The 26,373-nt window shown below is 57.5% G+C and overlaps 2 protein-coding genes across 4 annotated transcripts; both read right to left on the bottom strand.

The window, feature by feature from the left end:
- On the bottom strand, window positions 1-11,262 carry CSK (C-terminal Src kinase). The gene is made up of 13 exons (XM_087743820.1): window positions 11,140-11,262; window positions 5,274-5,351; window positions 4,777-4,890; window positions 4,039-4,151; window positions 3,121-3,340; window positions 2,562-2,655; window positions 2,421-2,486; window positions 2,184-2,283; window positions 1,944-2,034; window positions 1,612-1,685; window positions 1,307-1,502; window positions 998-1,084; window positions 1-883 (listed from the first exon to the last, which is right to left on the bottom strand). The coding sequence occupies exons 2-13, from the start codon at window positions 5,286-5,288 to the stop codon at window positions 701-703; spliced, it is 1,353 nt and encodes a 450-aa protein (XP_087599946.1). The 5' UTR covers window positions 5,289-5,351; window positions 11,140-11,262; the 3' UTR covers window positions 1-700.
- A 9,075-nt stretch (window positions 11,263-20,337) lies between these two features.
- LOC104016721 (cytochrome P450 1A5-like) lies at window positions 20,338-24,275 on the bottom strand. Of its 3 annotated transcripts, none has more exons than XM_087743841.1 (7): window positions 24,111-24,275; window positions 22,611-23,545; window positions 22,005-22,131; window positions 21,680-21,769; window positions 21,468-21,591; window positions 21,009-21,095; window positions 20,338-20,760 (listed from the first exon to the last, which is right to left on the bottom strand). In XM_087743841.1, the coding sequence occupies exons 2-7, from the start codon at window positions 23,466-23,468 to the stop codon at window positions 20,454-20,456; spliced, it is 1,593 nt and encodes a 530-aa protein (XP_087599967.1). In that variant the 5' UTR covers window positions 23,469-23,545; window positions 24,111-24,275; the 3' UTR covers window positions 20,338-20,453. The 3 variants fall into 3 exon arrangements, with proteins under 3 accessions (XP_087599967.1, XP_009467926.2, XP_087599968.1); XM_009469651.2 differs by having other exon boundaries at window positions 22,611-23,461; XM_087743842.1 differs by having other exon boundaries at window positions 22,611-23,458.
- Window positions 24,276-26,373: the final 2,098 nt, after the last annotated feature.

Below are 26,373 nucleotides of genomic sequence, written 5' to 3'. Positions count from 1 at the left end.
CGTATGGAATGGTTTTTTATTACAGTTTTAATCTCACAGTCGGTAGCATTACATGAGAATAAAGCACTGGACAGGACTGGAAAAAAAGGCCTCTGGAGACAGCATGCAAACATTGCAACGAGTTTAAAGCAAAACAACCCAAAAAAAGCGTCTCGTGGGGATGCGGCCGCGCTCTCCCAACCGGGCGGCGAGTCCAGCGTCTCCCCTTTAACCATCACTTCTGTCGCTGGGGTTTCCTTTTCGTGTGTCCGTTTCATTGGCTTATTTATTTTATTATTATTCTTCTTTTATTAACCTTCTTCACTTTTTTTCTTTTTTTTTTTCTTCTTTTAATTACATTAAAAAATAAGATTCGTACTTTAGTAAAATGCCCAGCGCTCAGCTGGGCCTTGCTTGAAATAATAAAAAACAACAAAAAACAACAAAAACCCCCCCAAACAGAGGAAAAAAACCAAACCCACCCCAAAATAAAAAAAAAGAGCCAGGGAGACCAAAAAAACTGCCAAAACCTGACAAAAAAAAAAAAAAAAAGACTGATTTGGAAGTTTGGAAGCAACCGGGAGAATTGAAGCAGGGGGAACCCCCCCGGGGCTCCCTTCCGGCCGCTCCTGGTGCCGGGGCCGGGCAGGGGGGCCACCCACACCCCGGTCCCCCCCCAGCATGGGTCCCCTCCGGCTGCTGGGGTGGGTGAGCCCCCCCCTCACAGGTAGAGCTCCTTCTCTTTGATATGCACTAGCTGTTCTCGGAGCTGGTGGAAGGACGGCCGATGGCCGGGATCCAGGGTCCAGCACTTCTTCATCACCTCGTAGACAACGGCAGGACAGCCGTCGGGAGCATCCATCTTATAGCCCTTCTCCACGCGGGGTACCACGTCCTTCAGGGGCTGGGGGTAGAGGGAATGCGTTTCAGGATGTGGGGTGTGGGGTTCCCTGCCCAAACGGGGACTCAGCCCCCTTCAAAAACCAGCCCTGAGGGGAGGGGGATGGTCCTCACTTACGATTCTCGGATAAGGCACTCGCCCGAAGGAGTAGATTTCCCAGAGGAGGATCCCGAAGCTCCACACATCTGACTTGGTGGAGAATTTCTGTGGGGTGGGAAGAGAGAGGCCCCGTGAGTGGGCTCAGGCAGGGATGGGAGGCAACAGATCTTCCCCGCCCTCAGGGCAGCTGTTTGGGAGTCAGACAGTGGGAACTGGGGCTCAAGTACCATCTCTGGGTGGAAAATTTGGTGCAGCCCAGGATGTGCCCCCTTCCTCCAGCCTCCACTAGGTCCCTGCAGCCCAGAACCACACCCTGCGCTCACTGACCTTTTCTCTAAGTGCTTCTGGCGCCGTCCACTTCACCGGCAGCTTCCCCGTGTCCTGTGTGGAGGAGGCTTCCTTGGTCAGCCCAAAATCGCTGACCTTCGCGATGTTGTCCTCCGAGACCAGGACGTTCCTTGCTGCCAGGTCTCGGTGGACAAAGTTGTTGGCTTCCAGGTACTCCATGGCTTCACAGACATCTCTGGTTGGGGTGGGAGGGAGAAGATTAGCGAGGTGGCCCCAAAAGGCCAGTGGGTGCAGGTCAGGGTGGTGGACACGGCCAACCCTTGGTGCCTTGCTGTCATACTTACAAGGAGAACTTCAGTAGGCAGTCTGCACCGAGGACCGACCGGCCACGCGACCGCAGGTAGTCTACTAGGCTGCCCTGGAGGGAGAGAGAGAGATGGTGCCACCAACGTCAGCCTCCCACCCGCCACCCCTTCCCACGTGGGGCAGGACCTGGGGATGATGCCACCAGCCAGCGATGCCACCTCCAAACACCACGGTGGCTCCAGGAAGATGTCACCCAAGCCAGGATGACCCAGCTGGGTCTGCCAGGGTGAAGCCCTGGGACCCTGGGGGGATGCTGGAGGGGGCTAAGGGGGCAGAGCAGGAGGGTAGGTGCCCGGTGTGGGGGCCTCACCTTGGCCATGTACTCGGTGACGATGTAAAGGCCGCTCTTCTCCTCCACGATCACCCCCAGGAGCTGCACCAGGTTGCTGTGTCGGAGCTGCCTGCGTGGCGCAGGAGGGCTCAGGGCAGGGTTTTGGGGAGAAGCGGGGGCTCCCACGGTCCCTGCAGGGCATCAGGGACCACCCACCTCTGCTCGTACGGACAGAGGTGCCCCCTCCCTTGTGTTGTGTCCCCCCCCGGTAACACTCACGTCATCACGGACGCCTCCGCCAGAAAGGCTTGCGCTGTGGCATCGTTTTTAATGCACTTCACGGCGACTTTGTTCCCCCGGTAATCCCCCAGCATCACGTCTGTGGGCCAGGAGAGATGGGCACGGGAGGCACTGGGAAGCATCCTGGCCTCCCGGGGCCCCACCATCACGCTGGGGGGGGCTGCAGAGGAGCCCCCCACCCTAGGGCCACTGCAGTGTTGGGGACACGGGGCTTACCTCCGAATTCCCCTTTGCCAATGATCTGCAGCAACTTGAGGTCCTTCATGTTGAGGGCCCAGCCACCTGTGCAGGGGAGAAAGGAGAATGAGGGGGTGCTGGGGGGTCCCCAGGAGCCAGGGAAGGGGCACGGCCACTCACTGCGGGAGAACTCGTCCTGCGCTGCCACCGTCCCCTCCATGACCTTCGGTTTGATGAGGCGGGTGCAGAGCCCGTCCGCGTCCGTGGTGTAATGCTGGGGGGGGAGATGCAGGTGAGAGGCAGACCTGCCGTGGGGCTGTCACGGCCATGGGTGATGGGCGGTGGTGCGTGGGTGACACCCTGGGGTGGGGGGTCCCCGCCAAGGCGATGCTGCGTTCTGGGATCCCACCAGGTGGCAGCACGAGGCCACGGATGGGACCAGCGGGGCTCGGGGTGTGGGGGTGGTCCCTGTCCCTCCTCCTGGTCCCTGTCCCCTGCGCATCCTGCCTTGCCCATCCAGCCACCCCCTCCATGCTGCCCCCGTCCCCCCGCTTGCCCCAGTGCTCTGTCCCCAGCAGCCCCAACCCATGGGGTCAGCAGAGAAGGTCGCACCACCTCTTGGGCTCCAGACCTGCAGCCCCACAAGCTGTCCCCCTATGTCTCCCCCCAACCTCAAACCTATTGTCCCCAGGCCGGGGACAGGAACGGTGGCAGCTCCCGTTAGCAGGTGAGACCTCACCTCCACCAGTTGCATGAGGTTTTCAAAGTAGACCTCCTCATCAATGCTCAGCTTGCTGGAGGAGTAAATGATGCGGTAGTGCTCCACCTTCCCCTCGCAGCTGACACACAGGGTGTAGTCCCCGGGGTAGTTGGTGCTCTCCCGCACCAGGAAAAGCCCTGTCTCGGGTGGGTACAGCAGCCGCTCTGCCTGCTCCCGCGTGATCTTCCCGTGAAACCACCTGCAACAGGGCACGTAGGGCAGGTCAAGGACTGGGGATGCACTGGCCAGACCCCCGCAGGGCCGTTTTTTGGGTGGGATGGGAACATGGAGCAGCCTTCATCCCTGCCTGCACACACCCAGCTTGCCTGTGCTCCTCCTTGCTGCCCCCATCCACCCCACGACACAGCTCCTTCCACGGCGTGCTGCTCCCCGACCCAGGACTCAGCCCCTCCGCACACCCCTGGGGGCTTCCTCCCCACGGCAGCCCTGGCTCCTCCAGACTGGGGGTCACTGGTGGCCCTGGGATGTAGCAGGGACATCAAAACCATCTATCCATCTGTCTCTATCTGCCTCCCTATCTCACATCCCTCCCGTACAGAGCCCGTTCCAACCCCCCTTCTTTCTCCCAGCAGCCTTTACAACCACAACTTTGGGTAAAAGACCCAGTTTGAAATGCAATCCAACCATCCATCATCCTCCTGGCTCTGCAGGCAGCTCCAGAGGTGCTCAGAGCTTTCCCCAGCAGCAGCAGGCCCCAAATCAACACTGCTGGGAAAGCCCAAGCCCCTGCCCCTTCTGCCTTTCAACCTCACTAAGCCCTGCGAGGTATGTTGCTTCTGTTGGGACATGGGACACGGGGTCCGACACAGTGGGAACGCTCCAGACCAAGCCAGCTCCCCCCAAATTCACCTTGGCAGAGCCCCGGCGGATACTCACGGCATGAGGCTGAGCTTGATCCCAGCTTTCACTCCTTCCCGCTTCTGCACGTAGTTAGCGGGGATGATGCCCTCCCGGCCCACCTTGTTCTTCGCCTTGTACCAATTGGGATCCTGCAGGGACAGCAGAGATGTCCCCATGAGCATGTGGCCCCCGGAGATGGCAGCATCCCACCAAAGGAGCCCACGGGGGTGTCAGCGCCGCCCCTCCTTTCCCAGCCAGCTGCCTGCGTGGCCCCAAGCACCCGGCACCCCTTGCCTGGCTGCAGGCAGGATGGGGTGGGCAGGGGACAGCCACAAATGTCGGGGTCAGTGCTAGGGCCGGCAAGTCCCAATGCTGGTGGCCCTGTGGAGGGCACTGCGATCCCCCTCCCAGGCTGCCAGGCATCCTGGAGCCCCTCGACCCATGGCCCCTCTCTTTTTCTCCCCCAGCACAGAGCGCAGCATCACTCCCCGATTGCGAGCCTCTCCCCTCCCTCCTCCACCTCCCGGGAGGCACTTGAGAGGCTTACATTTCGGAGAAACCTTAACTAACGAGGCTGTGAATTAATTAACCGACTGCGTGGCCCGATTCCTGCCCTGCTGGCTCTGCGGGACTTCCAGCGGGACCAGAGGATCCCACCAGTGTGGCAAACACTGTGTTATGGGATGCAGGGATGTTCCCGGCATCCCGTGGAAATGCCAGGAGCGGGGAGGCGGCAGCAGCCGGGGGGGGGCCGTGGGGAGGCGATGGCCTTACCTTGGTGACAGCGACAATGGTAAGGACATCTCCTTTGCTGAAGGGCAGGTCCTGCTCGGCGGTACCGTGGAAGTTGTATTTGGCGATACATTCTGTACCGGACGGCCAGACAGCCTGGCCGGGGAGAGGGGGACAATGTCAGAGCCTGGCTGGGCACGTCTCCCACCCTGGCCCCTGCCGACCCATGGGAACCCTCCCCACGGGCACGCAGGGCTCCCGTCCCTCTGACGCAAACCCAAACGGGTTTCACTTAAACCAGAAGCAGTTTGGGGAATTCTGGGCAGCCCTGGGAGCTCACATCATGTTTTTCAGCTGGGACGGGGACAGGGACAGGGGTGAACACACAAAACTGCAGGTCCCCATGGTACCAGACTTCTGCAGAGGCACAGGGACAAGTGTCCTCATGTCCCTCCTCAACACTGGGGCCATCTCTGAAGCAGATGGACAGGCTGTAGAGCCTGCTCCATCCCTGCCTCTCCCCCCCACCCGGCGCTTACCTGCATCCCTGACATCTTCTCAGGAGGTTGGGGGATGCGAATCTCACAGGGGGGACACGTCACTTGGTACCATGAGACCTGCAGGGGGAAAGGACAACTGAGAACCGGGCATGGCGGGGAGGGCTGCGTAAGGACGATGCACAGGGAGCAGCCCCCTGCAAAGGATGCTCCCCGGACCACACAAGCATCTCTTCTACTGCCAAGGGGAAAAGGTCTTGTCCGAGATACCACTTCCAAAACACCCCCCAGACTGATGCGAAAACCCATCTGCGGGAGCTCCGGGTCCCCTCAGCCCCACTGCAGCTGGGGACTGGGCCAGTGCGGAGCTGCTCACCCGGATTATAAGGTATTTGCATGGATATTGCTGCATGGCCACCACAGCATCTGCATCAACAGAGCAAGGAAAAATATGGTACTATACAGAGGGACCGAGATGCCCCGGGATGGGACCTCCAGGAGCAGCTGGAGCCCATTCCCCAGCCCAGGGTGGTTACTGCACTGTGGCGGCCGGCTGGGAACCGGCAGCAACAGAAGCTTCAAACCCTCTGCGCAACACGTGTACGACAGCCTCTGCCTTGCTAAATCCCCCCAGCCTCACCCTGCAAAGCCTTCTCTACCCATCTCCAGCAGGCTGCCAGCAAGGCAGTTCGTGGCCCCTGCAGCACCAAGGGGGAAACTGAGGCATGGGGCGGCGAGGGGATCCAGCCAGCGGGGAGCAGCTCCCCCAAGCCCTAGGCTCACACCTCAGCAAGCATCCCAGCCCCTTCCCTGGCAGCACTGGGGCTGCGCTGCTGGAGCCCCTCTCTCCCACGGCGCCTGATGACCCATGTGTGGAAACATCCAGCCCTGGGAGCTTCCCAGGCCTGGGATCCAAAGGAAATAAAATAAATCTATTTCCTGCAGAATAAAACCCATCAGCACTCCAGGACACAGGAGTTCCCGCTGGCTCCTAAATCCCAGTGGGATGCACTGACTGGGGGTGCCGTGCTCCCCCCTCTGGCAGCACCCCGAGGCCCCAGGCTGGGTCGCATCCTGCCCCGGCGCGTGGGAGGGGAACAAACCCGGCTTTATTCTTGCCGCTTTGACCCCCGGGAAGAGATGAAGTCACCGGCCCCGGCATCAAACCCGGCTTTCTTGGGCCAGGGCACTGGGGTCGTGCCAGGCTGGGGGCACAGAGTGGGATGCGTGGGATGCAGGCAGGGCATCCCTGCCTGCATACCCCAAAACCCACCCAGGTTCATCATATAAATTCAGGGTCATCAGCAGCCACTTCTCACAGCCCTACTGTCAGCAGCTCAAAGTATTTTGGGAAGGAGGAACTGAAACAAGGGGCAAGGCCAGCAGAGACAGGAGGAAGAAGAAGATAAGGGGCAGAACCACGGGGAGGAAGAGAGCGGGTACGAACGCAGCCCTGTTTCCATCGCAGCCATGCCTGGACCCCTGGGGAAAAGGCATCACACTGCTGCCACCTCCCTCACCTTCCCCCAGAGCAGGAACATGCCACAAGTCACTTTATTTTTGGCACCAGAAAGGAGAAACTGAGGCTCAGCCACTCACCCTAAGGACAGAGTTTGGGGACCCGAAGCCAGGCACTGAGGTTTTCAGTGAAGCCCATCACCACAGCGTCTGGGCCCCCTGCATCGGGTCAGTTTTCTTCCCAGCCAGCCCCAGGGCTGTTGATGAAGAAAACCTCTCGAGATGGCACCCAAACCCAACTTGATGGCATTCGTGAGCCTGGGGATGCTGCCACGGAGGTGGCTGGGACCCAAGGGAGGGCAGCACTGGATGATGCTGGACCGGAGAGCATCAGCTGGGATTGCAGGCCCACCCAAAATGTCCCCAACTCAAACTCTCTTCGTTTTCAAGCTGATTTTTGGTTAAATTCTGAATTACACCTGGCGTGGAGCAAAAATTTCAGCAAAGGGTCTGGATACCACCAGTCCGAAACGCAGCCCAAGAAAAATAGGGAATAAACTACACCACCCCATCAGTCCCTAGAGGGATTCAGCTAAAGTCTGGAAGGAGCTAGTTTAAGAGAAAGTGTCCCTGTGTCCCTGCAGAGAGAATTTCCCATTGCCAGGGTTTTCAGCCCCGGCCCCCACCCAGCACCCCGTGGGGATGCCGAGCAGGAGCTGGCCGCGGGTGTTGCTCAAGTAGCCGCTCATCCCCGAAGCGCTGAGTCAGTACTTCCCACTGGCCAGGCGCTCTGACACTGCTGTTTTAAAATAACCAAAAGAGAAAAAGCAGGAGGATGGAGGTTTCATCTGAGACGTGACCTCCGTTGGAAAATCCTGGCTGAGCTCTGCCCACCGGAGCCGGGTCGGGATGCCAGGGAGCATCACCTGGAAGGGATGCCCAAGGGTCCATCCCTGGACTGCAGCCCATCTGGAGGTTGGAAAAGCCATTTTCCACCTCACGCGAGAGCCGGATCCTTTCAGTCCCGAGGGCAGGTTGTTTGGGCTTTCAGCTCACGAATGTCACCAGCATTTATACTTTATAAACGCAGAGAGGATACAAAATTTATAGCCTGCCTTTGGGCTTTCGAGCCTTTATAAAGAGTATTTTTTCTTTCTTTTGAAGAGGAAACTGTCCCAGCAAACCCTGCCAAGAGGAACACGCTCCAGCCGGTCCCAGCATTTTTACCTTCCCAGACCGTGGACATTCATGGCATCAGACGGTGGCATTGTTATAAATATAGCACAAGAAATTTGCTTATCAGTTTTACAGGGGGAGGCGGTTAACAGCACCAGGAACTGCCCTTTGCAGAGCCCCTGAGGGCCTCTTCTGTATTTCGGTGCAGACTTTCTTCCTCCCGAGGGTGACTTTTAAGCAGCAGCCTGATTTTTTTTTTTTAATCGTCACCTAATTTCTGCCTCAAAGCCGAGGCTTTCCGAAGAGGAGGAAACCACACGCCCCCGAGAGCACCGAGCTCCGGTGCTGCTGCCAACCGGCCCCCCAAAGGCGCCGCTGCCTGCGGTGGCCTCATGTGACAGCCAGCGGTTCCTGCCGAGCGCGTCACCCGCCGTCACCCAGGCCAGCCCCAACCTCGTGCCCGCATTCGCTTCCGCCGTCCAGGCTCATCCCTATGGGATGCTGGGCTGGGAGAAGGATGCAGTGAGGCTGGCGCAGATCCAGAGCCTAAAGGCAGCACCCCCTGCCTTCCCCACCAGAGAGCTCTGGAAAAACACTGCATCGTCCCTTCTCTCCTAAAGCAGAGGTCCTTCCCCAAGGAGGATGTGTGGCAGCAGAAGTCAGCTTAAAAAAAATAAAAAATAATTAAAAAAAGAGCCAGGGAGCAACCCAACCAACTCGGGGGAGCTGAGAGCCAGGTTTGGCTATTTTCAGCCCTGCCAGGCGGGGATTTCGCTCCCCCTGGGAACTCCCCATCCCCAAAAAGGGGCTCAGGAAAGCAGCCGGGGTGCACAGAGGAACCCATCAGCCTTTTCTCCGCCAAAAACCGCCTCTGTTTCTTCCCCACCCTCTGCCTGAGCATCCTTCGAGGTGCTCTGCCCAGCACCCTGGTGAGGAACCTGAGCCCAATGCTACACCCCGAGAAGGGCCAGGGTACGTGCTGGTTCTCACCGTCTCCCTCCCAGCCCTGCTCCTGGATTTCCGTCTGGGAAGCCCGGCTCGGCAGCCAAGAGCTGGGGAAGGCGGGCAGGGCAGGTATGTCAGATACCTTTGCCACCCTGATAATCCAAAGGGCACGGGGGAAACGAGCCGGGGGAAAGCTTTCCTCTCGTTAATCACGGGCATTTCCTCCTCCTGCCAAAATCGTGCTGTGCCAAACCCACGGGCAGGCTGGGACCGGTGCCTGGGGGGAATTTGGGACCCCCAGACCAAAGACCACCATGGGATGGGTTGGGGGAAAGATGCCACATTTCCATTTCAAACCCAATTAGCTGGAGGGAAATGGGGAGCAGACCCTGCCCACCACCAGCTAAGGATGACTCTATTTTAAATGAAGTTTAGTTGTAGATGGCAGGAAAGCTTCGTTCCCATCAGAAACAGGCATGTGGGCGCCATCCGCATCCACCCTGCTCCGCTCATCCACCTCACCCTCACCAAAACATCTCCCAACACTTAACAACCTGAGTTTCTTTAAACTTCAAAAAAAAACCAACCCAAAGCCAGACAACATCCTCACTCTCTCCAAAAGATCTTATCTCCTGTTATTACAAGTAACACCTACGATTACTCTAATCGAAAGAAAAACGTTCCTCCTTTATCTCATCAGCGCGCTGGCTGCACTCGCAGGGAGGGTTTCGCTGCTGCTCCCCCGACCCAGTCTCGACTGCGTGCCCTGCTGGGGGAAAGGGGATGGGGGGGTGTCTTCCTTTTCTTTTTTTTCCTTTTTTTTTTTTCTTCTTTTAAAAAGAAAAAGAGAAGATGTTGCTGTTCAGACCGCAGAAGGCACCTGGGGAATAGTCAGAGGCAGGTGGAGGCCTGGAGAGATGCTCCCAGCCAGAGCATCTCCATCTCCATCCCCATCCCCATCCGGATCCCCATCGTGGAGGGGTTTTCCTGGTCCTCCTCTTTCCTACAAAAAAACTTATCAGGGCGATTTTCCCGTCTCGTGACCCCACAAATGGCCCCAGCACCTCCTTCCCAAGTCCCGGAGGGTGTCAGGGCATCCCTGGGGATGGGCACGTGGTGCAGAGAGGAGCGGCTGCCGGTGAAGCCACCCCGGCGTGGGCTTGGGGCACGCCAGGATGCGGTTGAAAGGGTTTTTTTGCAAACACCCACCCAAAACCAAAAAGACGGGGGGAGAGGCAGCAGTTGCAGGGTGAAGCGCACCCCAAACTCTCTGGGTTCACGGGGACGGCATCCCAGGGGGCTTATCCCAGTGCTGCTCCCCACCACGAGGCTTTGCTTCATCACCACCATCCCGCTGATGCTCAACGAGGGACGGGAGAATGGGGGCCTCCCGGGAATGCTCCCAAAACCTCCTGCATCCCACTGCCACGCTTCCATGGTGCTCTCCGTCCGCTCACCGCCTTGCCAGGATTGGGATGGGCTCCTGCGTGGGTCCGGCGGGAACAAACCCCACGGGAGTGTGGGGGCCGAGATGCCCTCTGTCCTGGGAGGAAGGCAGCCATCCCCCTCCTCCCGCTCCCTCGATTTTATTTTTTTCTTTACTTTTTTTTCCACACAATGGCATGGCCCCTTTCGCTCTCGATAAACCTACAAGCAACAGCCGCGGCTATAAATAACCCGTCACCGCCTTATTGACCAAAAAAAAAAAAAAAAAAAAAAAATTGCTGCCAGCCCCTTTTGACGCCCGGACCCAGCTCCCTCCTTCCGCCCCAACCGCTCTCAAAAACCCCGCCAGCAGCTCGGGGCTCGGCCTCACGGTACCGAAACCGTCCCGGCCTTTGTATGGGCTGGGGATGGAGCGGGAGGGAGCCGCGGCAGCCCCCCTGCCGGGCAGCGGGCTCGGGGGCGAGGCGCAGCCCCCCCGGGAGAAGGGGATGCTGCTGGGGTCCCTCGCCCTCTCCATCGCTGGAGCTGGGAGGCTGCGGCCCCCCGAGCTGGGGGATGACGGGGTCCGCGGGGACAGCGGCGGAGCGGGAGCAGAGCGGCCCGCGAGGGGGTCACCCCCCAGGTCAAGCGGCACGGAGGCGGCTGTAGCCCCCCGCAGCCCCCGGCCCCGGCCCGCCCCGCAGGCCCCATTGTCTGGGCGCCGCCGCCGCCGCGCTCCCGGCCCCCGGCCCCGCTCCCCCCGCCGCGGGGTGCGCGTCCCGCCCGCAAAGGCGGGGGGACGCGGGGCGGGGGGGGGTGGGCGAGCACCCCCCGATGCCTCCCCCCGCCCCGCCGCGGGCAGCGGGGGTCTCCGGCGCGGTACGGCGCGGGGAGCGGTACTCACCTCCCTCCGGGCAGGGGGCTCAGCCCGCCGCCGGCTGCTCCATGCGGCGCTGCCGGGGGCCTCCGGGCTCGGCTGGGCCGGCGGGGGGGCGCGGGGGGGCGGAAGGGGCGGAGGAAGCCGGAGCTGCCGGAGCAGCCGCCGCCGCCGCCGCCCGGCGGGGCCGAGCCCGGTGCGGCGCGGAGCCGGTGCGGCGGGGCCCGGGGGAGGCGGGGTGCGAGGTGGGGTGCGAGGGGGGCAGCGGCGCGTCCGCCGCCCAGCTGGGGCCGGGCGAGGGGCGCGGGGTCCGCCCGGGGCGGCGGGGCCTGCTGGAAGGAAGCGGCGCCCGGAATCGGAGCGCCCCGAGCAGCGCGCCTGCGCCGGCACGGCTCGGCCCGGCCCGGCCCGGCGGGGCACGGCGCGGCGCGGGGCCGCCACCTGCCGGGGGCCGCCGCAGCGGCAACGGGACCCGCACCGGGACCCGCGCCGGCCGCGGGACCGGCACCCGCACCGGCACCGGGACCCGCACCCGCACCGGGACCCGCACCGGGAACGGGACCCGCACCCGCTCCGGGACCCGCACCGGCACCCGCTCCGGGACCGGCAACGGGACCGGCACCGGCACCGGCACCCGCACCCGGCACCAGCGCCCGCAGCGAGCCGTGCTGCCTGCCTGCAGCCCCGGCCCTGGGCTTGTGCGTGGGCCGGGGGTGCCTCCTCGGTGGGTGCTCGCATGGACACAAAATAGCACTAAAATAATACTAAAATACTAATAAAACAACAATACTACGACAATAACTAATAATAAAACAATGATAAAATGCTAAAAGAACAAAATAATAACAAAATAATAAATAATAGTGTAATATAACATAATATAACGTGACATAATATCTAGATGATCTTTAAGGTCCCTTCCAACCCAAACCATTCTATGATTCTATGATTCTATGATATAGTATCAATAACAACAACAATAATGATGATGGTGATGATGATGATGATAGGGGATGAGGGTGGTGGGGCCTGGCTGCAGCAAGGCGGACAGAGAGCAGGGGTAGCCCTGAGTCGGGCACCTCCCCACCGTCTCCCTCCCTGGCTGGCTGCGGCATCTTGGCATCTTTGGGAGGCTACAGGGTGTTGGAGGGATGGCAGCGCCCCACTGCAGGCAGCTGCCTGGGCCCTGGGCTCTGCTGCCTGCCTGCAAATGTGCCTTCAGTGTTGGGGTCTGTTCCAGCAAGTGACAGGGATGGAAAGAGGGATGGGAGAGAGGGAACAGTGTTTGGACATCCTGGCACGTTTCCTTATCTCCCGCCATGCTGGTCCCTTGGGACAGTCGGGTATCGGCTCCATCCCCAGCATGTCCATCCTCCGGGGAAGGGTGCAGGCTCATGGGTGCTGGGAGGGCAGTGCTGGCCCGGCAGCAGCTCCAGCAGGGACCAGAGAACCCCCCCGTTGCCACCGAGAGGCCACGCTCGCCGCGGGCCGCTGGAACGCCGAAGCGCGATGGTGCCTCGCCGACACCGAGGTCGTTGTCACTTCCTGCCCCGGCGCTGCTGCCGCCATGTACAGCGAAGCAGGAAGCCCGGGCACCGGCCTCCCTCCGCTTTTTGGCTACCCCTCACTTCTTCCCACACTTTGGCATCCCCCCGCCAAGGCATGGGTGACCAAAAACCAGTGGGGGGGGAACGATGCCAGCAGCTCTGGTGGCCCAGGGAGGCTCTGAAGAATGTCATTGCGCGGGAAGAGATTGCAGCCGACTTCCCTGCATTGAGTGTGGTACCCCCAAGGATGCTGGCGGGGGGCAGGAACCCTTCCCACCCACCTTTGCCCCTCTCCTAGATAAGGGACTTAGAGAGCTCAGAAAACAAGCCCGAATCCTAGCCCTGCGTGGCTGGGAGGGGAGGATGCTCTCCCTGGGATGAGGGGACTGGGAAGAGGTGATGGAGATGTCTGTGAAGGGAACAAGGGGACCGCAGGGGATGGGAAAGTCAGAGGACAGAGCCAGGGAGATCCCAGTGGCCAACGGAGCCGGTTGCAAAGCCTGGCTTATTTTTAGGGAGCACCTCCTTGCTCCTACAGCGTGTGGGAAAGAGCCTGGGACCCGCTGCTGGAGTTGGGCACCCCAGGGCCTTCGCAGCCCCAACCTTCCCCTGGGGCCTTGCAGGTTCGTTCAGCATCGGGGAGGTGGGGAACGGGCTCATCCTCGCACAGCCCCCGAGCAGAGCGGTCCTGGGAGGAAACGAAACCAGCTCATGCATCTGTTTGCACCAGAAATGCACCCACAGATGCAAGCCCAAACGCACCCACGCACGCATCAGTGCACCCACCTGGGCTTGCACACGCATCAACACACCCGTGCATGCTCACAAGCACAGATGGGCGTGCAAGCACGTGTGCACGCCAGCGCCTGGTTGCACACCCAGCACACCCAAACCCAGCATCACTGTTCTCGGGGTAAAGATGCAGCCCACCAGGCTGCCTGCACCTCAGGGCCAGAGTGCTGCCTGCTCCTGCTTGCGCTCTCCCTGCCAGATCTCATCCGCTGGGACCGTGAGTCAGCCCCGCTGGCTGTCCCCCCCACTGCTGCGCAGACCCCCACCCGGGTGGGCTGCACCTGGGGGTGACACAGCCACGGGGACCAGAGACCAAGGAGAAGGGGGGGTGAGACTCAGTGTCTTCCCCCCGGGTGTTTCCATCAGCAGGTAGGAATTTTGAGTGGATTCTTTGTGTGACAGTAACTAGAAGTCCAGAAAGACCCTTCCTTGCACTGCCAGATCTGAGAGTCCCCCCTCCCCAGGGCTGGGGAGCAGCACGGGGCTGGTGGGTCTCAGCTCTCGGATGAAAAGACCAGGCATGAACCCAGCTTGGTGGGGAATCGTGCCCAGTCCCAGGTTTTCCCAGGCCATCAGACCTAGGAATAGGGAAATACCCCAACAAATGCACAGCCACAAATGCTCAGAGCTGCTGTCGGTGTTTTTTTCTCCCCTCTGAAGGTCCATCCTTGAAGCCCCAAGACCAGACCATCAGCATCCCCAGGGACAGCTGGAAGGGTCACACAGCTGATGGTGGCTGAGGCTAGGCCATACAAGAGACCCGGAGGAGAATCCTCTGGTGAAGCTTGCTGTGACGTCCCAGCCGGGATTTTTCCCAGGAAGGGTCTTGGCTTGAGGGTGGGTGATCCCCTGGCTCGAAGGGAAGGATGGATTTGGCCACGCCAGGAGGAGACGTGGATGGCCATCTCTTTGCTGTGCACCAGGGGAGGGGGGCCTTCAGCTGGTGGGAATCACCAGGAAAAGGCAAAATAATAGAAAGGGAAAAAAAAATGCAGCAGAGCTTGTTGTGGCCAAGGAGGAACTGAGAATAAAATCCCAACTGGGTGATATTCCTTTGTTTAAAGGAGCAAAGTATGGGTGATCACCTGCCTCTTCTCTGCATCCCCTGATGCAGCGGGTTTGGTGCCTCCGAGGGATTCAGGCAGTGCAGGCTGGATGAGAAGTGGTGGGCAGGGAAAGGGGAGGGTTGCTGCCTTGGGTGTACTAGACAGGGGAGAATCTGCAGGCGGTGGCTGGGAACATCAGAGGAAAGCTGGCATAAAACCTCCCTGCTCATTCGACCCTGGAGAATTCACCTTCGAGCTGAAAAAACCCCGAAGGGAACCAGGTTTGGCTGGTTCTGCAGCTCCCAGAGCTACAGGGGCGATGGGGGACGTGGGATGCTCTGCAACGGGGTTGATCCACTATAGATCCCCCACCCCAAATGTGCCTCCCCCCAAAAACTCCGAGCAGGGGTAAAACCCCTCGCCCCTCTGTGCTCAGCAGTGAAAGGCACTCATGGAGCTGGTGTGACAGAAGCCACGGGAGGGCGTCCATGTCCCAAACCCCAGCGAGAGGGGACAAAAATGCTTCGGAACCGCCAAAGTGAATTAGGATCCTGCCCCCTGTCCCCCCGCAGTTCTGACAGCTGGCCCTGGCTCTCGGGGGGCTTCTCGCCCCCGTGCCAACCCCCAAAACCCTCTTGGGTGCAGGGGGCAGCCTCATGTCAAAGCCTCTTGTAGGGATCCCTTGTTTCCAGGATGGTTTTAATTAAAGCAGAAGGGGCGCAGGTTGGGGACGCTGTGTCTCAGCGGGTGGCTTTTCACCTCCAGCGTGGGATCAGGCTGGACACCCCACTCGGCCTGGGGGGGTCAGCACCAGCCCTGCTTTACCTACCTTGATGGGGTTCAGGGAGCAGATTTTAGGGGTACAAGACCGGAGTGGTCAACTGGCACCCTTTATTACGGGGCCAATTAGTGGGGGGGGTCTATGGGGAGAGATGAGAGCCTGTCCCCCTGTGTGACCTGCCCAGATCTACCCTTGCTCCGCGGTAGCCGGTGCTACCCTGCCACTGGCAGACCCAGCACCAGCTTTGGGGACATAGAGGTGACTGCCAGCCCTGGATGCATCCTGTCTGTCCAGCCTGCATCCTGCTGCCGAGGCTGGGTTTGAGGAGCACCCAAAATCCCACAGGCTTTTGGCTCATGCTGTCAGTGCTTGTGGGACCTGGTGGCCCCTGGCTCCGTGAGGATGTGGCTCCAGGGCTGCTCCCCATCTTTCCCCTCTTTTCCTTCCCCCCATGGAAAATCATGCCCATGGCCATGCCAGAGTGGGGGGACAGCCAGGTTTGAGGCCATTCCCGGGAGCCTGGAGCTTTTCTCTGGCAGCATTTTGCATGCAGGGATCGGTTATCTCTGCATCTCCGTTGTTCCCTTCATAACCAGGGGACAAACTCCATCCTTACCCGCTTTCATGTTCTCTGATTAACAAGTACCTTGTACCTCTAATGACATGGGGCAATCAATCAGCCCAAACACTGTCTCCTTTCCAGAGAGAAGATGGAGGTGAAGGGTGGGAGGAGGAAGAAAGGTTCATACTGATTTGGGAGCCCTCACAAAATAGGGGCAGAGCCACTTACCAGGTTTAACATGTCCAGTTCTGCCATCTTGAGCTCTCCTCCATCCACAGGTCCAGCCTGGGTCAAGCAGAGGACCAACATCTTCTCCAACCTACCACAGAAGGAAACTTCACCAGAGGAAGGTCCCACCAGCTCCAGCACCCCAGAAGCTGCTCAGTGTTAGAGGCTGAGCAGAGATTTTCTCCCCCAAAAGGCAGAAACCAGCCGTTACCTGTGCTATGAAGCAGCAGCTGCTCCTGGGGTTCAAGGCATGGGGGAGCCCAGCTTTGTCCCAGAAATGGAGCTGCAAGGAGAAAGATGGTGTTTGGGGGTTTCCTTCTCCATGGGAAAGAGCTCCCAAGGCCTGATGGTGCAAGTGGGGCAAGCGGGATGCTGAGGCAAAGCCCACCACGCTTAGAGGATCAGCTGCCACCAGCTCAGATGGGAGTGTCCCCAAAACCACTGACAGAAAGAAAGCACACATCGCTCAGAAATACGGAGTTTAAGGTGTGATTCAGAGCTTTATTTTAAGGTCTAGGGCATCAAGAGATGATATTTTTGTTGTCCAGGGACTGTCACCAGTGTTGGGGACAAGCAGCAAAAGGGAGACACCCAAGAGTTAATCCCCATGGGGAGATGATTCCTGATAACAGATCTCATGGGAGAATAAACAAACAGCCAAAGGCAAGAAGTTAGAAATACAGGATGCACTTTTAACAAGGAGGGCCATTAAGTGTTGGAGCAACTCCCTTCTTCCTTCCATCTGGGAGGAAGAGCCACGAGTGGTTCCTCTAGCCCGTGTCGAGGCTGGGTACAGGCTTTCCTGGCGAGGAGGTGCCACCATGCCAAATGCTGGCACCAGGCGGGTGTCTCGGCTCAAGGGAGAAGGTGTGTGGCTGCCTGGACCTTTCCTGGTGGGAATGAGGGAGCTGGGACCGTCCCTCCCTTTGGAAGCAGAGCTGAAGCCCAGCTGCCATGGCTGGTCTGCTGACTCATTTTAAAACCTACAATAAAAGCAATTGGCTGTGGGGTGATAAAAGCTCCCCGGCTTATCACCACCCTGGTTCCAGTAACGAAATCACAGCACTTGCAAGCTACCTGGGGAGCAATTGGAGGGCTTAACTGAGAAAGATCGTTAGGGGAAAGATAGGGAAGCTGGAGTCCCTTACCTACTGTGAGCAACTGGGGCTTTCATGACAATGATTGATGGATTTGTTTATCAGGAGGCAACGGGGAAGAGGAGCAGGTGAAGAGGTGAGATCTTGCACCCCCAAAAGGAGCAGGGTGCTCTGGTCCCTTCCTTGCAGAGGGTCCCTGGGTGGGTGGGTGGATCTGGGGGTGCTCCAGAGCAAAGAGCAGTGCAGAGCTGGGGTACGTCGTTTGATGCTCGGGCCATGCTTGCTGCTCTTCTCCCTGCATGCTGGGGTCTGCCAAGACACCCGGCAAAGAAAACTTCTGGTGAAGGACCCTGCTCAGCTTTGATGTTCCAACCGTATTGTCCAGGAGCAGGCAGGATGCCTGGGCTTGGGATTGGGGTGGCTGGGACTGAAGGGACAGTTTGATTGCAGCATCCCCAGCAAGAAAAATGGGACCTCACCTGGGGTCACTAGGCTGTTGAATGGGCCAGGATGTCCAAGGAGACCTGTGCATGCAGGGACATCAGACCAAGGTCTCAGGGGGTCCTCCTGCCTGTGCAAGCTGCCCGGAAAGGTCTTCCGCAGCTGCATGGGATGTCTGCATTGGCATCAGGGGGAGGGAGAGATGCCAAATGAAGATGGGGCTTTATAAAGTGGGGCATTTTGCCTCTGACAGCATGAAGAGAAGGGCTGCGTGGGGAAGGATAACCATCTGCCCACTTCTCTCCCCTCGAGCCTCTTCCCTTCCCCTTCTCCATCCTGCACTGGGGTGACTTTTTCTCCCAGGTCTCTAGGCTGTACGTGATGGAGACTGGCAGCAGTGTCCCCAGGGGAGGCAATCAGCCCTTGATAAATGTATCTCAGGGAGACCTTCCACCAGCAAGGGGCTGTTTCACCTCAGTAATGTTAATATTAATCTCCTTATCTGCCCCCCGGCCATAAAACACTCATCTCCAAAGGGAAGAAAAAAAATTCCCACTGTTCTTTCTTTATATCTGCCTTTGCTTATTGCGGGCCTTATCAGCAAACACAGCCAGCCTTCAGGGCAAGAGAGTCACGCAATGGCTCCAGCAGACGGGGCCTCTGGTCCTACACCAGCATCAGCATCGCGTGTTCCCACTGCAGCTGGAGTCACCGGGCCAAGTCCATGAGAGCTTCTCCACCCCACAGGGATGGCGTGACATGCTGCTGCTAAGTCCCTGGTGGTTTTGGTGCTCTTCTGAATCACTAAGATAGGCACTGAGAGACCCAGATCCACGTCCAGGATGATTCTGCCTTCCCCTGCAGTACAGGAATGCCAGCTTTGGGATGCCCCTTGTGGAAAGGTGGTTCATGACTCTATTGCCTTGATGTATGGCCCTTGTCATAGGTAGGGGAGATGTTATTTGGCTGATGGACCTCATGGGTTGTCCTAGACCATCCTTCCACTTTTCCTCCAAGGCCTCTGATGGCCTGCAGCTCAAACCATGGTTTGGACCTCCCGGTCCTCGCCCTTGTTTTTCCTGCAATATTGGGATTATGACACTGAGTGGTGAAGACGAAGCCGGTGTGACATGGAGTGAGGCTGCTCAGGCTGATTCAGTGAATTCAGGTGGGTCTGAGGCTGTATCATCTCAATGTTTCATCACAAATTGGTGACCAGGTGGGACCTGGACATACAGAGCTACTCCTTTTCATTCAGGCTTGTTCAGCGGGTCTGAACACCTCCCTGCTCTAGCTGGAATCTCCCTGAAGTCTTGGGCAATCAGCTTCCCCATTTTCTTCCCCAACACACTCTTTCGTTTCTGCCTCTTCTTGGAAGATTTTGTGCAATGCATGATGAGTGATTGGTATTCAGACCTGAAAGGAGCTCTCATTGGTCAGGGTCTGGGGCTATGGCTGAGCAGATGCCACCCATGGGAACAGATTCAAGAGCAGTGCGTGTTGCACTGGATGGTTATACTTGTTCCTGTATCGTTGCTTGCTAGGTACTGGGTTGGCTAATATGTCTTTGCATGCAAGTTGAAGAAAAGGAGGCATCTGGTTCTGCTGGTGTGGGTTGACTGGCAGCCAATGTAAACTCTTGTGTTTCAGTTGGAGAAAGTCCTGTTCTCTTTCTCTGCCTCGTTGTGAAAACACTCTTGCTCCAGCCCAGAATACCAGCAGCTTGACTTTCTTAATAGCAAGGGTCTGGCTGTTGGGCTTGGTGGATCTTCTCACCCCAGGTGGACTGCAAAACTCGTGCCAGGTGCACAGTGGGACTGACAGCCATTGCAGTCATGGTAAGACACAAACCCTTCACAGCCATCACTGGCCCAGCATAGAAACACCTGGTGACTACAGTGATGGGAGGGGTAAAGGTGTCCTTCCTTGTGTCCTTCAGGGCCAGCAGGGACTGTAATGAATTAAGCTTAAGGTGGCTGAAATCCTCCAACACACTGGTTCCTCCAGGGAGGCTTTCCTCCAGCTCAGTTCATTTGAAGGATCCCTCTCATTTTTCTGAAGAAAGTAATCTGAGCAGGAGGAGGACCGCTGGTGCAAGGTTGTCTGATAGATTCTCAAAGAGGCACTAAAGTGCTTTGAGGTCCTCTATGGACAAAGATAAACCTCTCCTGAATGGGATCTTGGAGTGACATGACAAGTCAGCTAGGCAATTAAAAACATAGTGAAACAAGGGACCAGGCTGTCCTTAGAGGACTTGGAAAAGCATTAGCATTTTTCCAAGATTTCCAAGGTTTGTTTCCCTGCAGACACATCTACAGTGAAGGTAAATTGCAGCCAGTGAAAATTTGTCCCCTGACTAGTCTGGAAATAGTGATACTGGCTGGACCTCAACAACATCATCCTCACCTCCACCCAAGCTTTGGGCATCACTTCAGCCAAGATCTTAAACATTCATTCAGGCTGCGGGAATATGGCATGGGTTGGCTGTCCTTCAGCTATCAAAGAGCGATTCTAAAAGAATACAGCCCAATGATATTCAGGCCATCTAGTTTTGGGTACATTCCCTTTCCCTCTAGCAAAACACAGTTCACACACCCCATAAATGTGCTTTGTGGTACTAAGACTAGATGTGATGGAATATCCAACATTTGATGGAATATCCAACACTAGAAATGCTGGAAAATGAAAAAGGCAAGAAATGCTGCAAAGTAAACAAGACAAGACAGGAGTTTCAATGGCTTCAGTTTATTGTATCATCCCAGAAATTTGTACCAGACCCAGCTTTGCTACAAGGACACCCAGGTCTTTGCCCCCTGGCGATGTCTGGGCAATGGATAAGCCCACTGCTCAGTTGATGCTCTTCATGGGGAAGCGCTGCTTGACCTGGAAGTGCTCACATCTTTTGTGCTTCATGGACAGTCCATAGAGAGGCGTCATGTCCACCTTCTTGCCATCACAGACGCTGAACTCCAGCTGCTGGAGCAAGGTGGACAGGAAAAGGAAGACCTGCCACCTGGCAATGGGTTCCCCAATGCACTTCCTTTTCCCCAGGCCAAAAACCAGCACCTTCTCCCCATCCACTTTATTCACTTCGGTCCCTTCAGCATTGAGGAAACGCTCCGGGTTGAAGGTCAGTGGATCCTTCCAAAGTTTCCTGGAAGGGAAAACATCAGATGCTAATATGGTGTCTCCTGGCCATGGGTGTAGGAGGACACTGGAAGGTGGCAGCTCAGCGGGATCAGGGGGAGCTGTCAGTAAGAATATCCCTGAATATAGTAGATACCTCACCTGCTCCTTTTTCTCTTAAAGCAGGTTTGACCCCACATATGCCCAGGAAGATAACTGTGCAGGAAGGGGACTGCATGTCTCTGCAAGAGGCTTTCTGCCTCTGAAGGTACTTACTCATCATGATTCACTTGCCACTGATTGACAAACACGCAGCGGTCCTTTGGGATGTAGTAGCCATTCAGCACCGTGTCCCTGGTCGTGCTGGAGAGAGAAATGACTGTGAGAGTTCGGGAAGCAAAAAGGCTCTTCTGATGCTGCTGAAGTAACGATGCGGCCCAAAGAGATGGCTTTATGAGGGGGAGTTGCATTGTCTGTGAGCTGGATTGGGCAACCCTTACTTGAGCCAGGTGGAGTATCTTCAGTGAAGTCAGTGGAAGGCAAGGATTGCTCTTTGGGAGCTCCCACATTGCCCTGCACAAGAACTGTGAGCTCCCTGTGTCCATGATGAAGCCATCTTTCTACAAGTTGATAATAATCTCCCTGCTTCTCACCACACTGCTGCTGGCATGGCTGTAACAAGATGCCTCAAGTCCACCTTGTCCCTTCCACCTCCTTTGCAACCTCAGCACTTGCCTGTGCGGGATGGTGAAGGGCAGGAAGGAGGAGTGCCTGAACATCTCCAGGATAAAGGCTTCTGTGTAAGGCAGCATGCCCCGGTCTGACAGCCTCGGTCTCCTCTCCTGGCCGATGGTCTGGTCTGCAGGAGGTCGAGAGGAGGCAGTGGGTTGGGGTCAGCCTTCGCCAGAGAGGTTTTAGCCCTTGGAGAAGCAGGTTCATGGACTCACCTAGTTCCTCCTGGATCCTCTTCTGGATGTTGGGGTACGTCACAAGATACATGAGGCTCCAGGACAGGCCAGTTGTCACGGTGTCAAAGCCTGGTCAAAGAAGAAAGCATGTAGATGAGGTCTGTACAACACGCAGGGCACGTGCCTTGGCCATGCTGGTCTCTAGGGGTGTCCCTGGAAGGTCCAGGAAGACCAGTAAGCAGGAGAACGAGTGCTTAGACCCAAACTGGCTGCCTGGTGTTGGACAAAGATGGGTCAGACAGAGCTGTAACATGAGGAGCCTGAGAAGATCTGTAGTAGCTGAGGGACTGGTGGGAAAAGATACCTGCTCCAAAGAGGTCATTCACAAGATTGACGATCTTCTCTTTAGGAATCTGCGTGGCAGTATTTGCTTCCACTTTTTTCTCCAGGCACTGCTCAATGAGGGAGTCAGTGATGTCTCGGATGTTGTTCTGAGAGGAAGAGAAGGCAAGTCATGGCAGCAGAACCAGCAGAGGAATTAGTGTTACTGAGCAACAACCTGATGCTGGGGGAGCCCAGGGTCATATGAGCGCTGGCGAACATCATCTTTCAGCTCCCATGGTCCCTACTGCTTTTGCAACCTATGAAAACAAGGATATGGTTCTCTAGGTAACCTGTGGCACAGATCAGATGTTTAACCAACAAACTGGCCCTGTCATACAGGGCTGTGGAGGAGAAGGAGGACTGCAGTACTGGACTGCACATAGAATCATAGGATCGTTTAGGTTGGAAAAGACCTTGGAGAAGACTACAGGTGAGTGAGACTACAGCTGGACTTGCTACATGCAGCAATACCTGCAAGAACATAGATGTCCATTGATGCTTGGCTGCAAGAAGAAAAACAACTTGCTAATAGAGAGGGGCAGAGAGCAGGGACACATCTCTGGTGCAGGTAACTGCAAGCTCTTACCTTGTCATAGGTCTCGTAGTGCTCTTGGACAATCTTCTGCAGGAAATGGAGGAATCGCTTGTTGAAATCTTTAAATAAACTCATGGTGCGGCTGGGAAGATACTGGAGCATGGGAATGAAGTCAGCGGGGTTGCCAGAAGCAGCCACGTCACTAAACTGGTCACTTACATTCACTATATTGAGCAGCTCTTGGTCATTGTGGTCGTAACGCTTGCCAAAGCACATGGCACAGATGACATTGGCCACAGAGACCACCAGGTACCGGTAAGGGTCAAAGCTCTTCTTCTCATCCATCAGCTGCAGGAACTTGGTGACCAGGTAGTTGGCCTCCTTGGAGACATGCTCCTCCAGGAGGCAGGTGGAAGAGGAGGTGGGGCTGGGGGTGATGGAGAAGGTCTTCAGGGCATTCTGGGCCAGCTTTCTGCGGGCTTTCCACACCTCCCCTGAGTCTGGGCTGAAGGCCAGGCTCTGACCATCCGCAACATGGCGGAAGCTGTGGAGGTCAGGGCGCCCCATGAAGTCTTCTCCTTGCTTCACCAGTGCTTGCCTGATGGTGTCCAACCCGCTCAGCACCAGGACGGGCCGGGTGCCAATCCTGACCTCCATCACGTCCCCATACTTCTGGCTCAGCCTGGTCAGGGCCAGGTGTGTGTCCTTCCTCAGCTCCAGCACGTTGCCGAGGATGGGGTAGCCTCTGGGTCCTGGGGGGCTCTTCAGCCCCTTGGGCACGTGCTGCCGGAGGGACTGGATAAGCAGGAAGACCAGGCAGAAGGCAGCCGCTGCAAGGAGGACCTCGGTGGCTGAGACAATGCCTTGGCTTCCCACCAGCGACATCACAGCCTTCATCACTGCTGGCATGTAGGAACCATAAAGGAATTAACCAGAAGCGTGGTGAAGAGCCAGAATTAGCAAGAGGTTGAGTCCTGCAGATGTTCCTGATGGTGAGAAAGGGCACCAAGTGCCCTTAAACAGTTCAGGGTGATGGAGCTGCCTGTGAAGCCCTTTGGGGCTTTCAAGGGACAAAAGTTGGAGACCTATAAAGACTCCAAACATACCCATCGCTTAAGGGGGACCCCAGCCCCCCTGAAGCCTCTGAGGGCACCCCTTCCCCTGCAGAATACCCAGCACCTGCTGGCACAGCCATGGCTCCTGCCGAGGGGAGACAGTCTGTTGCAACAAGGCACAGAAAACCACAGCTCAAAAAAGTGCAGGGAGGCAGGAGGAGAGGAACAGCAACTCCTCAATGAAGCTGGCCCCATGTCCACCAAATATGTGAGGATTTATAGCCAGGAGGCTGTATCTGCTGGGTGACCACCGGTGCGTGGGGGCACAGGGAGCGGGTATGCCATGGGGCTGCCCTGCAGGAACGCATGGCTTGCTGGGTGGGCAGGGGAGGGAGGGGAGAGCCTGGTGCATGAATTTCTCCTTCAGACGCAAATATGACCTTCCCAGTCATATATCCATGTTCAAAAACACACACACACACACGTTGTCTCCTACCTGCAGGTCCTTGTGATAGACAGGGCTCGTTTTACTGCCTGTGGCTCCCAGCAAAGATAGGCAGAGGTTGTCGGCAGCTGCCCACCCTGGGGAGCAGAGGGGATCCTGTTCTGCCACCTGGACCTTCTTCTCCTGCTGCCTGGACCTTCTTCTCCTGCCGCCTGGAAAGCCACGGCTTTATATGTGCTCCCCTCATCGTAGGGCCGGGTGTTTATCTCTGGGAGGTCACGGTACGAAAGCCCTGGGGGATAGCTACCCATTAACAAACGGGGCCGAGCCTGGCTGGAGACAGCCCAAGAAGCCAGGGAAGATATTTCCTCAGCTCCAACAGGCTCTGGAGGACAAACGGTGACTTCTCCCCCCTGCCCAGGGCATGTGCCTGCCCTAGAGCCCAGGTCAGGGAGGCAGAAGGGGGTCCCTAAGACCTGCCCTCGGGAGGATGGAGGACACGCTCTCAGCATCGTTGCCCCATGGGATGTGGGTGCCAGCATTTCCCCCAAAGACCTTTCCTGGGCTGACCAGGCTGTTCCCAGCACACAGAGAGGGCTGTCACCTCCATGGCCACTCGGAAGGTGCGGGGAGCTGCAGGCTCCGGCTGCTTCCAGCAGTGAGGGGATGTGTTTGCAGCAAAGCATAGGTGGCCACAGCCCTCTCCATCCCCAGGGAATCATCCGGCATATCCCCGTGCTTTGGGACTGGTGGTGGCAGGACCTTCTGGCCCAGCAGCAGAGCCAGGCTCAGGTTAACGATTGCCCAGGTTTGCGTGAGAAGGCGGCTGGCTCGCTTCCCCCAGCTCCTCCGTGGCAAATAGGCAGCGAGGGAGAGGAGTGGCGGGGCAGAGGGGAGGAGGTGAGCTGGAGAGATAGGAGAGATGAAAGGGGCAGTGCATGGCAAGGCTGGGGCAATTCACCCCTCCAAAAACACAGCGTGCCACTTGGCAGGAGATGTGGCAGAGATCCACAGGAGATGGGCTGCTGCTCCAACTGGGGCAAAATTCAGGGCTTTCAGAAGTGCAGCCAGGATGAGCTGGGAACATTAATTAGCCATAAGGAATGAGCCAGAGCTTTGGGGTTCAGCCCTAAGTTTCATTCAGTCTTTGAAAACTACAGTGGGAATTTGGCCCAGGTAAAAGCTGAGCTAATATTTAATAAAGGCTTTCAACATCTGGTCTAATCGGGCTCATTAATAGCAATGATGCTATTCATTAACGCTTGGCAAGAACAGTTACAAAACCCCTGCTGTGAATATTCATTCTGGTAATTGCCAGGCACCTCGCAGACCTACCAGCCCCTGCTTTGCCAGGCGATGCCTCCCAGTGAGGAAGATGCTTGGGAGCACTTTTGGGGAGGCAGGCTGGGGTTTCACAGCAGCAGGGCAATGTGGAGCTTGTCTCGCGGGCTGGATCCAGTAGTCATCTCCCATCCCTATGGATCTACCTGGCTCCACTGCACGGGGGTGGGCAGATTGATGCCCCCCAGGCAGTTGGGACCTTGGTGGCCTTGCACTGATGGAGAGCTCACATCAGCCTCTCCTGATCCATCATATCCCAAAGCGCTGGAGAAGCTGGGGAGGGTCCTGGGGCTGCATCAGGAACCCCAGAGGGGTTTCCCAGAACCTACCTGCCCCTCTTGCACCCTCCCATCCCATCCCCTTCCCTGCTCCCCCCCCTCCCTCCCAGCCTGCTCCGTGCTCGCTGCCAAGCCCTGAAAGGGCTGGGTGCCTCCTGATGAGAACAGCGTTAAGAGCTGCTGCCTTGCGTGCCAGGCAGCCTCACGCCCCAAACACATCCTCACCCAGCGCTGGGCTCCCACCCCGGCCACCGCCCCTCGCTGAGCCCTCAGCTCCCCGGCGCTGGCCACGGGGGCAGCTGGAGGGCCACTGGCAGTCCCCTGCCCTTGGCAGGGCTGGCACACGCCTGTGAGCGCACACGGATGCGCCGTGCTTCCCTCTGTGGGTCACTGCTCCGGGGAGGATCCCGGCTGCGTGCCTGTGGGTTTGTTAGTGTATATGGTCGTGCCAGCATGTGCGTGCAAGGATATACGTGAACAAGAGGACGATGGTGCCTGCAGGCATGTGCACGCATGGCAGAGCACGTGTGTACGTGAACACGTGCAAATACATACACACAAGAGCATAAATGTGCTGTGCATTTGCAGGCAAGTGAGTTATTTATGCGTATATAAGAAACATATAGCGTGTTTGTGTGCATTGGACCAGGCATGTGTTAAAATGCGCACACATGCACTGCAGGAGAGCATGGATG

The sequence above is a fragment of the Nipponia nippon genome, unplaced genomic scaffold (assembly GCF_047370975.1).
Source record: "Nipponia nippon isolate SJK-2023a ecotype South Korea unplaced genomic scaffold, ASM4737097v1 scaffold_9, whole genome shotgun sequence".
In the NCBI taxonomy this organism is placed as follows: Eukaryota; Metazoa; Chordata; class Aves; order Pelecaniformes; family Threskiornithidae; genus Nipponia; species Nipponia nippon.
Note: the sequence above shows the minus strand (reverse complement) of the source record. Positions and strands in the feature narration are given on the sequence as shown.